The sequence below is a fragment of the Zosterops lateralis genome (genome assembly GCF_965231275.1).
Source record: "Zosterops lateralis genome assembly, chromosome: Z".
Classification (NCBI taxonomy): domain Eukaryota; kingdom Metazoa; phylum Chordata; class Aves; order Passeriformes; family Zosteropidae; genus Zosterops; species Zosterops lateralis.
Genome location: NC_139800.1, coordinates 47,340,247 through 47,355,796, shown reverse-complemented (window position 1 = coordinate 47,355,796; position 15,550 = coordinate 47,340,247). Strand labels below are relative to the sequence as shown.

The 15,550-nt window shown below is 37.7% G+C and overlaps 1 protein-coding gene across 3 annotated transcripts in view; it reads right to left on the bottom strand.

Moving 5' to 3' along the window:
• Positions 1–15,250, bottom strand: part of LNPEP (leucyl and cystinyl aminopeptidase) — a 53,816-nt gene extending 38,566 nt beyond the window's left edge. Inside the window, exons 1-2 of one of the 3 annotated variants that reach the window (XM_083882917.1) lie at positions 15,150–15,222; positions 14,299–14,433 (exon numbers count right to left, since the gene is read on the bottom strand). Coding sequence is in view for 1 of the 3 variants with exons in the window: in XM_083882916.1 (XP_083739042.1) it covers positions 15,150–15,168 (19 nt within the window). In the remaining 2 variants the exon portion in view is untranslated. Of the gene's footprint in view, positions 1–14,298; positions 14,434–15,149 lie in introns of all 3 variants that reach the window. The other 2 variants (XM_083882916.1, XM_083882919.1) reach the window with 2 other exon arrangements.
• Positions 15,251–15,550: the final 300 nt, after the last annotated feature.

The following is a 15,550-nucleotide window of genomic DNA, read 5'->3' as shown; positions in this document are numbered from 1 at the left end:
AGAATCTGTTATTTTAGGGGAAAGATTTTTACAGTACTGTCCTGTGAGTACATTATTACCGTACTCACAGTACAGTACTCATACATATTTATGAGAAAGGAAACAAAAAATATACCAATTTAGTGAAATTTCTCACACATCTCTTACATCTTCAGTCATCCCAAGCCGGTGACCAGAACAAGATGAAATATGAGACACAATTAAATCCAGAGGTACTTGCATTGTACAGTTTGCACGCAAGGAGGAACGAAACAAACTACAGGAGAACAGTATAATGAATATTCAGCAAGCTTTCAGAAATGTTATGTGCTTCTATCATTAGTTTCTATTTAAATTTAAAACAACATTTTAAATCCACAAACCACTAAGGCTGTCACTATAAAAAAAAATCTTAATGCTCCTTTCTATCCTAGAAGGGCTGGACTTCATTGTAGAAAGAAAACTGTAATTTTTCACATTACAGAATCATCTAAAATGTGTTTAAGGACATCTGAGGCCCTAAGGATTTGGAAACATTATTAAAGGTGTACACTTTTCTTCCTGAACTGTCTGATGCAAATCTGCATCTTCAATCTCAAATAGAAGGAGGGTAGAGACAGAGAAATGTTTAACACATCAAACCTCTTTCAATTGTCCTATCTAAAATTTCAGAAGTGCTACTATGGAAAAGCAACATAGCAAATGCTATTCAATCACGTTTTTAAGTTTGGGGGATTTTTAAATTAAATTCCATAGGCCCAACTTCCACACAACTAATGAAAGCAATAAATCTATTTATTTATGCCGAGTTACTTAGTAAAAATTTAATTTTAAGAGAATTGTAAAAATAAAAACTATATATTTGGGCTCTGCTCTTACTAATGGCAGTTCACCAACTCTGCTTAACAGGAAGCCCCAGATAAATCACCCCAATTCTGAACTGCCAAACATTAATGGTTTTATAGAAGACAGAAGGGACATTCATCTTATTTGTGCACCTCATGCCGTACTCATTGCCTGAAACTTGCTCCAAATTTTACATCCTCTTCTCACCAAAAACTATCGTCCTGGCTTTTGTTTCTCTGTTGTCTGAGAGGAGAGAAGAGACATGGGCAGCCCAAAGGGGAGTGCCAAAACAAATTGATTGTCACAGATACTCAAACTGGCAGACAGAGGCATTTTGAAGAAAATTTTGATTCCAAATACTACACTGGAAATCCAAAAGATGAGAAATATTTAAGAAAGTGTAATCACTTCCTCAATGGAGACTAAAAATCACTAGTTTCAAACATTACTAGTTAAGGGTTTTTATTACTGCAAATCAGCATCAGAGTTTAAGTAAACAGAGATCAGAACTGCCAGGGGCATAGATAAAATAGAATTGTCTATCAAGGTTTTTTTTCAACAGATGAGGAATAAAATGACCAGCAAAGAAGAGGTTGAACTGACAGTTAAACATCTGAATTGGTAGACTTTGAAAATGCACACTTAAAACATTAATTGTTAACATCTTCTTAGATATAAACATTTTTTTTCCTAAATCTAGCAATGAAATAAGTGTGGAAACTTTAGCTAATGCTGTTTATGAATTGCATAACCTAATATGACAGAAATGAGTTTCAAAAATCCAGCAGAGAAGGAAGCAACATTCTACTCTGCTTAACCACTTCAGCAAATGACATGAGAAAAAAACAAAGATCAAGAAAAAGAAGTGACAACTTAGAAAATTGACAGTATTTTATATCAATGTGGATATATGGATATATATATGTGGAAGATAAATATTTTAAGAATAAAACCTTCAACAGATTACTGAGGCAATAGGGTATTTTGTTTTTCACAGTCCTACTTCCCTATTCATTTAGGCGTCATTCAAATCCATATAGATCTACTATGTCCTATTTATATGCTGTATTAAAAGATATTTGGCACAGGATTTGAACACGTAGATGACATTATCTCAACACTAGGTGACCTCTCTTTTTTTCCCACAGAATTCTCAAAGAATGCAAATAATCAGCACTGACTGATCTTTGTCAGTATATGCCAGCAAATGCTCAGTCTACAAGTAAGTGCTTAAGACAAAAATGCCTCCTGCTATCAAAAGCCTTCTGTTACGTCTGGATGCACATTCAGAGCTGCTTTCTGTGTTACTGCAATTTCAAAAGCCACTGGTCAAATCAGAAATAACCTGAGCTCTGTAATAAGGCTCACAACAGGTTGCTTGCTCAGGCAAACACTTCAAAATCTGAACAAAAATTATACACTTACATGAACTGGCTAAAAGCAACCATAATGGTATTTGACTTTTCAGCTGTAATTCACTATTGATGAAGCATCAGCAGCTGTGAAAGGAAAGCCAGGATTTCTCACCATTGATTCTAGATTTTTTAAGTCAGTTAAGCAAACAGATAAACAAAGAGACCCACTCATATGCAGAAGTGCTTGTCATCTTAATGTTCACAGCCAGTCCACAACTATAGTTTGGAGGCTCTCAATCCACCTGAACACTGAGTATGAGTACATAGAAACCCCATTACCTTTTGACATCTGAAAGGAAACCACCTTCAAAGCTACTTCTGAAGCAGAATTGCCTCCCATCTCTGCTCTATCAGAGAATTTAACTGTAGGAGTACAGTACTGACTGGACCCACACTGGAGCTATGCAACACAGTTGTTGTTGTCACAGACACCCAAAACAACTGATGGTCAATCCAGACAGATTTTACATGCAATTCCATTCCCCCAAAAAAGTGAAAAAATATGAATCTGAAGTCGTATCCCACAAGCCTTTACACTGCCTTAGCACTACCTTCTGTCATTTCACTGATTATTCAGCTAGCTCAAGGAAAAAGCCTTCAGCATACCAAAAAAAAAAGGTGCACTGAAAAATAAGCACTCAGTAGTCTCAGTAATCTTGGAAAGTTTCTATAGTTTATTTGCTAGTAATATTCCACACACAGCACGGAATTATTCCCAGAACTGCAGGTTCCCCGCTACTACCTAGCAACCACTCTTTAAGGATTAGATTTGCCTTTTGTATGAACAGTTAATTGCTGTGGTCTAGTGTCTTATTTTTCCTTGATTAGTCAAAATCAGCACACAGTGGCTGCTGTAGACTTATTTAAAAAAAAAAAGCCAAAAAACCCCCAAAAGAAACAAAATAGTTAAGATTGAGAGAGGAAAAAAAAAAAAAAAAAAAAAAAGGCAGGTATTACATTTTATACATTTAGCAGAAAATGCTAATAACAATTGACCAGACCTGTGCTTATAAACAATTAGGAGAATTGCTAAATGATTAAATCTAAGAGGTATTTACTTTTGAAAGAACTTAGTTTTAAATTCTTTGTTCATTGCTTGCTGATAAGCTCTTCTGGACAGTCCGAGCAAGCAGTATTCTATAAATCTGCACCCAAGAGAATAAAATTTCGGGAAAAAAAGATTCTGACAGATTTAAAATCGCTTTCCCTAGTTTACAAAGTTTGTGATCTATTTAGGATTGAGATGATTTCTCTAAAGATACTTATTTTAGCTGCATAAAAAATAAGTTGCTCCAAGGCAACCCTTGGCCTAAAGGTTTAGTAGAGCCTGTAGGTTAGGCTGCAGGGAGAGTAGATACCTTCAGTGACAGTAGATACCTTCAGTGACAGCTATTCAGTCAGAAACAGCACTTAAAGGTTTGAGCAAAAGTTAACTGAACACAAAAGGCTTCTACAGTGGCTCAACAGGTCTTGAAGTTGTAGAATAAGTACTACAAACTTGTCTTCATAATCGTGTTGACAGTCTGATTTCTGAATTTGCTGATGCAGACAATAGAAAAGTAAAACCAAAGGCTATGCTTAACAATAGCTGTCTATTGATACCAGCTCTTCAAGACATAAGCCTCTCTCCTCTTATAAGACAGAGGTTTAAAAAGGAGATAAAGATGTTACTTGATAGTTCATCAATAATCTTTTGTGGGATAAATTACTTTGAATCTCAGCAGTCCAAGTGAAAACAGCATCTCATCTGCACTCTCATCTATGCAGATATTTTGATGTCCTCAAATTTCTCCTGAAACAGTCATGCAGTGTCTTATGTTTGTGAATCCTTTTTTCCTGTCTCATAGAACCATTTTTCCTGTTTCATTATATGTAAGCTCCAACTAAGACCAAAAACAAAAAACAAAAAACAAAAAACAAAAAACAAAAAAAAAAAACAAAACAAAAAAAAAAAAAAAAAAAAAAAACACAAAAAAACCCAAAAAAACACAAAAAAAACCAAAAAACAAAACAAACAAAAAAACCCACAAAAAAAACAAAACAAAAAAACAACAAAAAAAAACCAACAAAACAAAACAAACAAAAAAAAAACACATAAAAAACACCTCAGAAAGTTATTTGTTACTGACATTTCCACTTTTCAGCTGGTCTTTTGTAGCTGTCTAATTTAAAACTTGCATGAAAATACCCAGGCTGTGTTCATAAAGATTTCTGCTGTTCAAATACATCAAATATGGGTAAAGGGTGGGTTATTAAAAAGAAAAAAGCAAACAGAAGTCTAAAATTAAATTTTTGCTGAAAAACAGAAGCCACTTGGAGGCTTGACAGGCAACTGCCATTTGCATTTCTATACCTAGTTCTCAGAGAGTCCGAGTTAATGTGTGGGCTTGCGGTCAAAACACCTACAAGTGTAACTGAAACATTCAGTTACTGTCATGAAAAGTCCTCTAAAAAACAAAAGGATGTTCAGTAAGCAGTTTCTCTTAATAGGGATTAAAACAAAGCTGAACTTCAGTTAAACTTACTACCTCAGCAACTTATAGAGCCATTGCTTAATGTTTATGATGAAGGAACTCAGGTTAGTATATAGGTTTAATGTCTTCTATCCAGAAATATAATTCTTATTTGGTTAAATCTGGTTTGAGGTATTTCTTTTTCACTTGCTCTATCAATGGGTAAATTAGTCTAAATCTAAGTGAGTTGAAATAACAAGGAAAAATTTAGAGCCAAAATGCTGACTTAAGTTACTTAACTATATGCTAGTTCATATACAAGAGACATTTCTACATCAAATTTGAATTACAAATTCTCAAGAAAAACAAAAACCATATCAAAACACAATGACAAATCACAGTTAAGTAGGACAGGAATTTTCCCTAGGTACTTAGTTTCTTCCCAACTACCTGAAAGGAAGTCAGTGTGGTGGATGTTGGTCTCTTCTCTCAGCTAGTAACTGACAGCACAAGAGGAAATGGCTTCAGGTTCACTAAGGGCGGTTTAGATTGGATATTGGGAAAAATTTCTCCACTAAAAGGGTTATCAAGATTTGGAACACAATGGCGAGGGAAGGGATGGAGTCACCATCCTTAGAGTTATTTAAGGACACGTGCATGTGGCACTAAGGAACATGGTTTAGTGGTGGACTTGCCAGTGTTAGGTTAATGGTTGCGCTCCATGACTCTGAATGTCTTTTCCAAACGAAACGATTCTATGATTCAAAAAATAATTGCTTAGCATGGGGACTTCTAATATTAGGTAGAAATTCTATAAATCTGATCTAATTAAGTAACTTGTACAATTTGTAGACCATCTCAGTTTATTTGCTGATGTCATACTGTATTCCTAGCTGTTAAAATTGATAGAATATCACTCTGAACATTATTGGGCCTATTCCCTCACCTAAATCACCACTTCCTCTAAGAGAGGGTACATCACCCCCTCATCACATCCCACCATCCTTATACCCAACAGATATCCAGCATTCAGCATAATGCAGACACTGTTTTGTTTTCCATTCTCCTCTTTGTTCTTTTTCTCCTTTCAGAATAACAGTTCTGGATATCCAGCTGCTGCTATCCAGCAGAAGATTAAATAATTAAAAATGTGAGCAAGCTTTACCTACTTCTCCTCTGAGCCCTACGTTCACTGATTCACTGTAGGATTCCATGCCTATTTTGAGGAGCAGTTAACACAGAATCAGTGTAGTTCCTTATTCTGAAAGTTTGGGACAGTCATAAACGCTTAATTAGCTCCTTCCTTACCTTGGTTTCCACTCAAAGGTATAGGACTCACTTAGCTTTTCTAATTGCCAGCTCCCCCTGCTCTGTCACGGTGTATCTTGTCTGGTCACAGCTTGAAAAGAAAGATCTCAAAATTTCGGAGGAAGCAATTTAAAAAAAACTTTGAAGTGGAAAAAATACTTAACTAACAAATATTAATTTTAAAAATTGCTTTTCTGTTCTTCTAAAATATCATCCAACAGAAGTTATATCAATTTTGCTGAATTTTGCTCATAGAGAATTGATTGACAGCATAATCAGTAAATAATCAGTTGCCATCTGTTTGCTCTTTGGAACACAAAAATTCACTTGCAGAAAGAGTATAAGGGTACTGGCAAAGGCACTTCATGATCACATGCCAAATGTCTGAGTATATTGGGAAACCTATCCAAAATCCTAACTAAAACCTCAAGCTTCTGTGGGTCAGGCAAGCAGTGATGTTTCTGGTTCTATGCTTCCTCCCCCAGAGGAAAGAAGTGTGAGGAGGAATGTCAACGAAAGAGTTATATATATTCAAAGTCTTCACGAAAGCAAATTATTCATCTTATGGCATTTCTGGACCCAGAACTCCACATAAAAACTCTAAAGATTGGCTGCATGGATCTTATAGACAACAAGCACAACTCCTTAAATTTAAGACCTGCTCAAATTTGAGTTCACATATTTAGAGGGGGGAAAAGAAACCAAACAAACCCTGAAGATTTACTTACAAAATCTGTTTTTTGAAAGATACTGTACTTTTTTAGTGAACAGTATGTAAGTAAAACATATGAAAAGAGTAGAATAAGTAAAAATCTTCGTATTTTCAAAATTCTTTCTGCAAAATTGTGTCTTGTAGAAGCAGTGATTAAGGTCACTGTACTAATACTTAAATATTGAATCACACTATTTCTTCTTGTGGCTAAGTATCAACAGATACATCACATCAGAGATTAAAAATTACTGAATTGGAGAAAGTAGTGACTTTTTTACAATGCTATCTTTTAATTTTATTATCTTTTCAGTGTGATCTAAAACGTTGTTTGTTTATGATTATTATTCTATGTCATATCAATTTAGATCTTCCTTCTATAATGCGAATTACTTCCTGCACTGCTATGCTCTGGGCTGTCGCCAATTCATCCATTAAAAATTCTGTGTTTGGAGGGAATGAAGAAAAGCTTATCTTATCTTTTCCAACAAGCTTGTTCAGCAAAACCCATGTCCACAAACACGTTAGTTATGTTAAGACTCTGACTAAAGATTTCCTTCTTCTCTACAGTGTCTCCCTGAACATTCCATACGTTTTAAGTTCCTTCTCAACAAGAAAATAATTCAATTCTACATAGAAAAATTATTGCTCTTACTGAAGCAGGACAGTACACGTCATTCATGTAATTTCAAATCTGCATCTATCTACAGTAAGAAAACAGTTATAACCTTTACTCAGCTAATGAAGATACAACAAGCCACTGGAATGTCAAGGAAATCACAAGTCCTACTGGAAAGCCCTTTGCCTTCATTTCACTGTAGTTTCATCTACCACTTTGGAGCCGGGGCTTTTTTTTCCTTGTGTGTACAATTTTTGCTTTCCCTATTAAAATATCTTCACCTCAACTCCTGACTCTTCCCTTTTTTACCCTTCTGATTCTCTCCACCACCCTGCTGCATGGAATTAAGTATGCAGGGACTAGCTGCCTATCAGGGTTTACCTACAAGAACATCATCTAAACAGAATTTTACTTACTGGTATAGTAGAGTAAAGGGTTAATATACAGCTTCTTACAGGAAAGCACAAATCTTTCCATTTTGGGACAAAAACTTTAATGCCTGCACCTATTTTAAATGTGTTAAATCTTACTTTAAGAACCTTGACAGGCGAGCAACATTACTGGGGGAAAAAAGTACAGGCTGCTACAAGATAGATGTCACCATGTTTCTCTCTCAAATTACTGAATTCAGACCAAAAAAAAGAAATAATCCACCGGAAAAAAAACCAACCACAAACAAAAGAAATTAAGAAGTATTAGGCAATACAAAGCACTGCCATGGGATTGACCTGCTTTTTAGAGACAGAACAGAAGCAACAGGTAGGCTAAGAACATGTTCTTAATTCCCACTACGCAGTAAGATTACATATGCACTGGGTATTTTTAATAGACCAAAACTGGACATATATATGCTTATATATACTTTTATATGCTGAATACAACTAAAAAAAAAACTTTAAAAAGGCCCACAGACTCCAGTAAAACAGAAGAGGGTCTGTTGCATTTTGTAGTGTCAACATCCATATGCAAACAGTAATGATGGCTCTGTATGATTTTAATAAATACTCTTATCAGAAGGCAGAGAGGATCTAACATTGGCTCACAACTTGAGGCACATATGCCACTCTTGTAAGGGCTTGATTTCAAGATACGAATAACTGACAGAAGTCTACAAGATTCTGTGTAGTTAAACATATATCATAGCTTCCACTGAACAGACAAAAGTTCTTCAAAACAGATGCTGGTTTTGAAAAACAAACAAACAAACAAAATCTTCTTTCTCAAAAAAAAACCGGCTAACTTGAAAGTTAATAGATTTTCCTGTGTTGTAAAGGAGGACAAATTTTGCTTTCCACTCCAAAATATGCAAGGAAACTCAAATTACAAAGTCACTCACCCCTTCAAGCTATACTGCAATGTTTACTTCTGGTGTTTACTTGTTTATGTGGGTTTTTTAAATGAATGTGAGATAAATACTGCAATGACAAGCTTCTGCACATAGACTGGAACAAAACCCTGCCAATTCACTGTATCATGGAAATTAAAACAATGTGTGATCATGTATTTTAAGACCCTCTCTTATCTGAAGTTGCCATAAGAAACATGAGCGAGGAGTGTAATTTCAAGGAAGTCACTGTTTATAAGTCTTGGGTGCTTCTAAAAGGTTCTCTAAAAATCTTTTCCTGATTTTTAAGCAAAGTACCACTGCATTTTCTTTGGCAGGACCTCAGGCTGAAGAACTAAATGGATCAATTACATTTCACCACTTATCAATTAGATTTATACATAAATAGCCAGGCTACTATTGAGACTCTAAAGTATATCAAAGCATTTTGGTCTCCTACTAACTCAAGTCTTGCTATGTCCAGAATTTTTGCTTTTCATGCATGAAAAATAATAAAGGTGGTTCTACTAATGTGCTACCAACTCATTACTGGAGAAGCTGTCAGTTTTTTTACAAAGAAAGGTTTAAATACAAACCACTATTAGGCCCCAGAACAGTAGGTGAACTAGGCACATTCTTAGTTCTGAACACAATCGATTCTCCATAAAAGTCAATGGCACAGTGCTAGAAGTATCATTACATAAGAACTCCAGTTAACAGAATATATTCCTTCAATGTCAGAGCAATTACAACTGAAGGAAAGCTCTCTGCACAGTTACACTTACTAAAGTGCACTGAAACACTCCTCCAAATATTTTGGTGGGAGTTTTGATTGGAATAAAAAAACAAATCCCAAAATCAAAACCCGCCTTTATTTCCACTCGAACAAACGGCTGATTGAAAGCATCTCGTGCTTCAGTGGAATTAGAATTCCACTTCTTCACTCCTCAACAGAAATAGCAGAGAAGACCACTGCTTGAACAGACTACTACAGGCTGTGAATAATCCCGGAGAAGAGCTGGGCTCTGAGGTCTTCCTTAAACATCTATTTTAAGACAACACTCATGAAGCAATAAAGGATCAGCTGTGCCCTAGGAACATGAACTGCGCAGAACCCAACACACCATATTACCCTGAAATTCCTATCTCTCTGATTAACTGCATGAGTTTTCCAGACATGTTCCCTCCCCTACTTACTCCAAATTTTCTTTAGGAGTATCCATCTTTCTGTATGCAAGATGGCACACAATCTTTTTGTGACTGTTACAGTTTAAGGTAAATATGCTTCCACTATTTAAAGCAGCACCATAAGTAGTCAAAACACAACTTCAAAAGGTACGTATGTACTCTTCAAAATACTTTGAGGCAATAAAAACACAGATGACACAAAATCCTGGTTTATTTTAAAAGTTAATATGATCTTATTTTAAGGCATTGTTGAACAGAAGTCTAAGCAGCAGCTGCCATGCATACATCTCTCTGACAGACAAAGGAATAATACTGCTCCCACTCATAAAGAAATCTTAATGGTTTTGCCCGTCTACACAGTCTTTGTTTTTGTACTTCATGAGAAAAAAATATTGCACAGGAGAACTGAAAATTCACTAAACTTTCTTAAACTACTGAGTAAAGGATGAAAAGAAAAACCTGAATTCTCTGAATTCATCACTACTGAAATCAAAGGATGCATTAAAGATAAATTCAGCTTCCTTGTATGTAATTGTTACATCAATGCCCATCTATATGAAAAAAGTATTCCGACTCTCGTGAAACAAACAGAGGTGGTTTTATCCTTGTTTTTGTTTGTTTCTACCATTTTTTATGGCAGTCATTACAGGGCTTTATCCACATGTTCACATATCCTTAACAATGTGAAACATGGTTGCTCAACTTTACATCATCTTCCCAATAAAGATGACAAGACAGTCCTGGAATACTTTTAGATGTAGATGCTGAGGTCAGCATATATTTTCCTTATTTTTTACTTATGAGACAAACACACAATGGTTTCATTCTGCAAGGGGAAGACTAACTTCTTAGTGGAAAAATACTAACAAATGATCAATAGAGAGCACCTATACTCTCATCTTTAGACATTCTAAGTTACTGAATTCGCCTTCTGAACATCCATTGCTTGGCAGGGAGTTCACAGTGAAGCAGTAAAAGCAAACACATACCTATCACATTGAAAAAACAGGTTCCTGTTTAGCTGAGCTGACATAGGAACACAAGTGCAGATACTACAACATGGCTCTGTGGAAAACTACTACCCAGCACCACGCACTTGGACAACATAAAACTCACACTTAAGAACAGATTAAATTAGCTTTTTTTCCCCAGTAATAATTGGAATAGGCAAACACAGGGCAGAAAAAAAAGACATTAGGAACAGACCTCTTTGATGTTTTCTGTTTACCATCTTAGCAAAAAAAGATTACTCAATCTGTTGTTTAGGACTGAGTAACAGTTTAAGACAAACAGGAACCCTTCTGCTTCATGACAGAAGAGTGTTAAACACTGGCAGTCAAGCCTATGTCTGCGGTCCCCAACAGAAGAGCCATGCACACAGGAACATGCTCCTGCAACCTCCAATATATTTCAGTACTGAACAAAACTAACAAAAAGAACAAAAACATTTTAGAGTTTATAGGAACTACCTGAAATAACTAGACTTTACAAAGGACATTTTCATTTGTAAAGAACATTACCTAACCTGATTTATTTCTATTTTCAAAAAAAAACAAACAAACACTTCTTCCCATGAGAGTCTTTTTATTTTGTTCATCAATTGAGTAATGAAATTAATATCAAAGATTGCATCTGTTGTGTATGAAAAGGATAAAATTAATTCAGGAATGTCAGTGAAAGTGAATATTACCTGTACTTCAGCAGATCACAAGTTATCCCATCTGCAGTCCCAAGTTCATGCATGTCACTTGTCTTAAGTGAGAAACACTGTAATAGCTCACTGCTACCTCTTTTTTCTGTCTCAAGTAGATTAGTTATATATTTAATGTAACCAGGAAATGATGAAAAGACCTTTCACAAATACATACAATCTAAAAAATAAGCAAAAGACTTGCAAAATAATTTGTATTGATGTCCAAAATAGAGATGTCCACAATTACATTACATACTCCCTTTAGTCTGTATTTCACTCCTTTTTTTTTGTTGTTGCTGTTGTTTTTGGTGGGGTTTTTTTTGTGTGTGTGGTTTTGGTTTTTTGTGGTTTTGTTTGTTTGTTTGTTTTTAATTTTAATGAAACTGTTTAGGTAACAAACGACTAGTAAAAATAAATTCCACTCATGGATTTAGAGCAGAATTCAAAGGAATGTGAGATCACACAACTTAGGGGGGGAAAAAGTTATGTGCAACAATAAGGAAGATTTCCATGAACTTTTAATTAAACTTTGATTATTCATTCTTGGGGAAGATCTCAAATTAACAACAGTCATGCAAAATAGAGGAATCCATCTCAAGAAAAAAAATCCTACCAATAACCATTTCTAGAACATTTACTAATTTTTAGCATCCATAACTTTCAAGAGGAAGTGCAGATAGGACATCAGGAAAATGTTCTTCATCGAGAGGGTGGCTGGTCACTGGAACAGGGATGTGGTGATGGTATCAAGCCTGTCAGAGATCATGGAATGTCTAGATGCCACTCTTAGTTATATGGTTTAGTTTGAGGTAGTTCTAAGAGGATCAGGAAGTTGGACTTTATGATCCTTATAGTTCCCTTCCAATTTGAGATATTCTATGATTAACTCAGCTCGTCCAGGCACTAAAAATAAATATGCAACTTACTGTTCTTCCAGAGCTACAGACCTCGTATATTATCTCCACCTAAATTACTAGACAGAGGAGAAGACACAGCCCTGATCTCTTCAAAAAGATTGAAAACTAATTTTACAGTACAGGGGTGAGGGGTAAAGTAAAAAAAATAAAATCTTAAGTTTATTTAGTTTATCTGAGAATTTCCACTGGAGACGCTATTTAAACAGTAACACCCACTAGGATTTCAAGAAAAGGATAAGAGTTTCTTTGACTTTTGAAATGCATTACAGCTGTGTTTTTTCCTTTTATTTAAGGGAAAAAAAAAAAAAAAAACAACCAAAAACAAAACAAAAAAAACCCCACCAAATACTGAACTAAAACAACCAGGATTTATATCTACTTTAGTGCACTTGCTGCTTTAAAGTCTATTTTAAGATACATACTCATTCTGACACAGCTCTACTTCCATAAAGTAAAACAAGAAATTGTCTCATTCATAGTTCGCCCAATGGGCATCAGAGTTCTGAATCCAACTAAAATGCTTTTGCAAAATCTTAATCCACTGTGTTCCCTCTTCCCAGTGTTTCACAAGGTTAAAAGCCCCAAACAACTGAAAGATCTTCAAGTATAATATTGTAAGCTTCCTGTGATAGGCATCCTTTCTTCTGAATTTAAGCAGCACTTTGCACAGGAAGTCAACATAGACTCAAAAACAGAACTCATAACTATTGTGCAAGACTAAACAAAAACACAGTTTATTTGAAAAATTTGATGTCCACAAAAGGTTCCAGACCACCAGCTATGAAAATGAAAGTTCTTTAAAAAGAAACAATAATGTAAGCATCCTCTTCACTTCAGATTTTAGAAGCTGCTATTGAGCACCAAACATGCCTCAAGATCATCAGAAATAAGGTGCAACATCTTTGCTCTAATATTTTCATATTCTCTGTGGTGTCCATTCCAGCAGAGCCAGCTTTCAGAAAGAAACCTACTGACCAAGTTCAGCTCCAAATTTTCTTCCAGTCTTACCACCATCTGCAAGCTTTTAATTTCAGGGAACAAAAATAGGAAGCTCAGTGCATGAATATTGCTTTTCAGTACCTTAAGCTGCATGCTCAAGCCCACAGGTCCATTTCTTCCAGTTGCATGGAGCAGAATTTTTAAAATGTTTTTTTGCACAGTGCAGTAACAGACCTCTAAAACAACATTTCGTCTCTTTCAAAGAGAATGGCCTTAGCAGGATGAGCTTAAAATAAAATTCTCCCCCAAACTGCATTACTATTAAAAACAATCTCTTTTTACGATGCATACAAGAGTGAAGAATACAACCTTGTGACTGAAAAAGACTGTAGCTGAAAAACCTTCTACTAAGACCAGGATTATCTACAGAACCAAAACATCAACGGCTTGTACAAACTGTAATTTTAACATGACAATACAAAGAGAAAGGGGGAAAAAAATAGGGAGAAGGTCTCTCTTGCTAGTTATGTCACCAAAATATGCCCAGAGCTCATAACCTTTAGTTTCTTTTGGATTCTAAACAGCAGCATGGAATGATAGGGGATATTTCATGTGTTTGGAAAAAAGGGAAATATAAGGTAACAAAGACATATTTATACATTAATAAAATAGTTCATAGAACTATAGAATGGATTAGAATGAACCTTAAAGATCATCTAGTTCCAATCCCCTTGCCATGAGACAGAAAATTTATTTTCTAGTGCATGGGATTTTTTCTGAATTTGACATAAGTTTCATACTCTGACTTGGCAGGTCACTGAGGACTTAAAATATGATGCAGCAATCTCTATCTGGTACTTCAGCTATGGCTATCCAACATGCTTGTCATTTAACAGACCAAATCCCACCTGTAGCGCAAGTGCTGCGTTTTCAGCAGGAAGGCTGTTGTTTTACACACGATCTAATTCCATATTTGGCCATGGTCGCGAGTCTAACCAAACATACTTTAGTTTCAGTTTGATCTGAGAGCTTCATTTCCTTCTCTGTCCGGGACGGGTAGAATGTGTTACTATTAGTAGAGGCAGCAGCAACACGGACTTTTCATGGCTTCATTTCAGGCACAAGCACAGGATGCACACACACTGCTGTATCACGGCGCCAGCCAACGCTCCCGCACGCTTATCTCTAAGCATATGCAATCACGTCGGCATTTCAGGCACTTCTGTCAATGCAGGGGCAGCTCTGAAAGCTTGCTGGTTTTCATGAACACCCCGAAACACAACTTCGCACGCGGCTGACACTTCTGTATTTTATTTCTCCTTTCGCTAGAGGGGAAAGGGCCGGGGGGGGGGGGAGCACGCTCTGGCGAGAACGCCCCGATCAGGAAAATGCCATGAACAGCGAGTCTGCTTCCTACTTCCCATCAAAACCATGATGGCTTTGGAACTCCAGACACTATAAGGCTGCTTCAGCGGTGCCACACAGGGCGAGTGCACACCCGGCGCACAAGCGGCCGCGGCTGCCCAGCGCCAGTGAGACCCGGGCAGCCAAAAGCGCAACAGCGCCGAGAACGCTCCTGAGGGAGCTCCTGACACCCCTGCCGTTCCAGACACCTATTCCTAATTAGCCTGAGACAATTTTCAAGCCGCGGGCCACGGCGGCGGCAAGACAGCGTAGCTCTCGTTTTCCTCTGGAAGCAGCTCCCGCTGGGGGCGGCTCCGCCCCGCGGCCCCGTCCCGGCCCCGGCTACTCTACTCACCGCTGGGAAAGGGCTCCATCTTCCTCCCGGGGTCCGCTCCCGGCCGCGGCGCTCCCACAGCTCCTCACGGCTCCTCCTCCCGCCGCCGCATGCTCCCAGGGCTGCCTCGGGCCCTGCCCACCGCCAGCACCGCCCCGCGGGGCCGCAGCTCTATCGGCCCGCCGCTCCCTCGGCAGCTTTTCGGGAGAGCAGCTCCTGCCGCTGCCTCAGCCGCTTCCTGCCCGCCGCGGCCGGGCCCCACAGCCCCGCCCCCTCCCGCACGGGCCCGCCTCACGCCGGGGCTGCCGGGGCGGGATCCGGGCCCGGGGAGCGGGTGGTGGGGCGTGCCGGCCCGGGGCCCGGGGAGCGGGTGGTGGATGTGCCGGCCCGGGGCCCGGGAGGCGGCCGCGGTGGTGCCATCG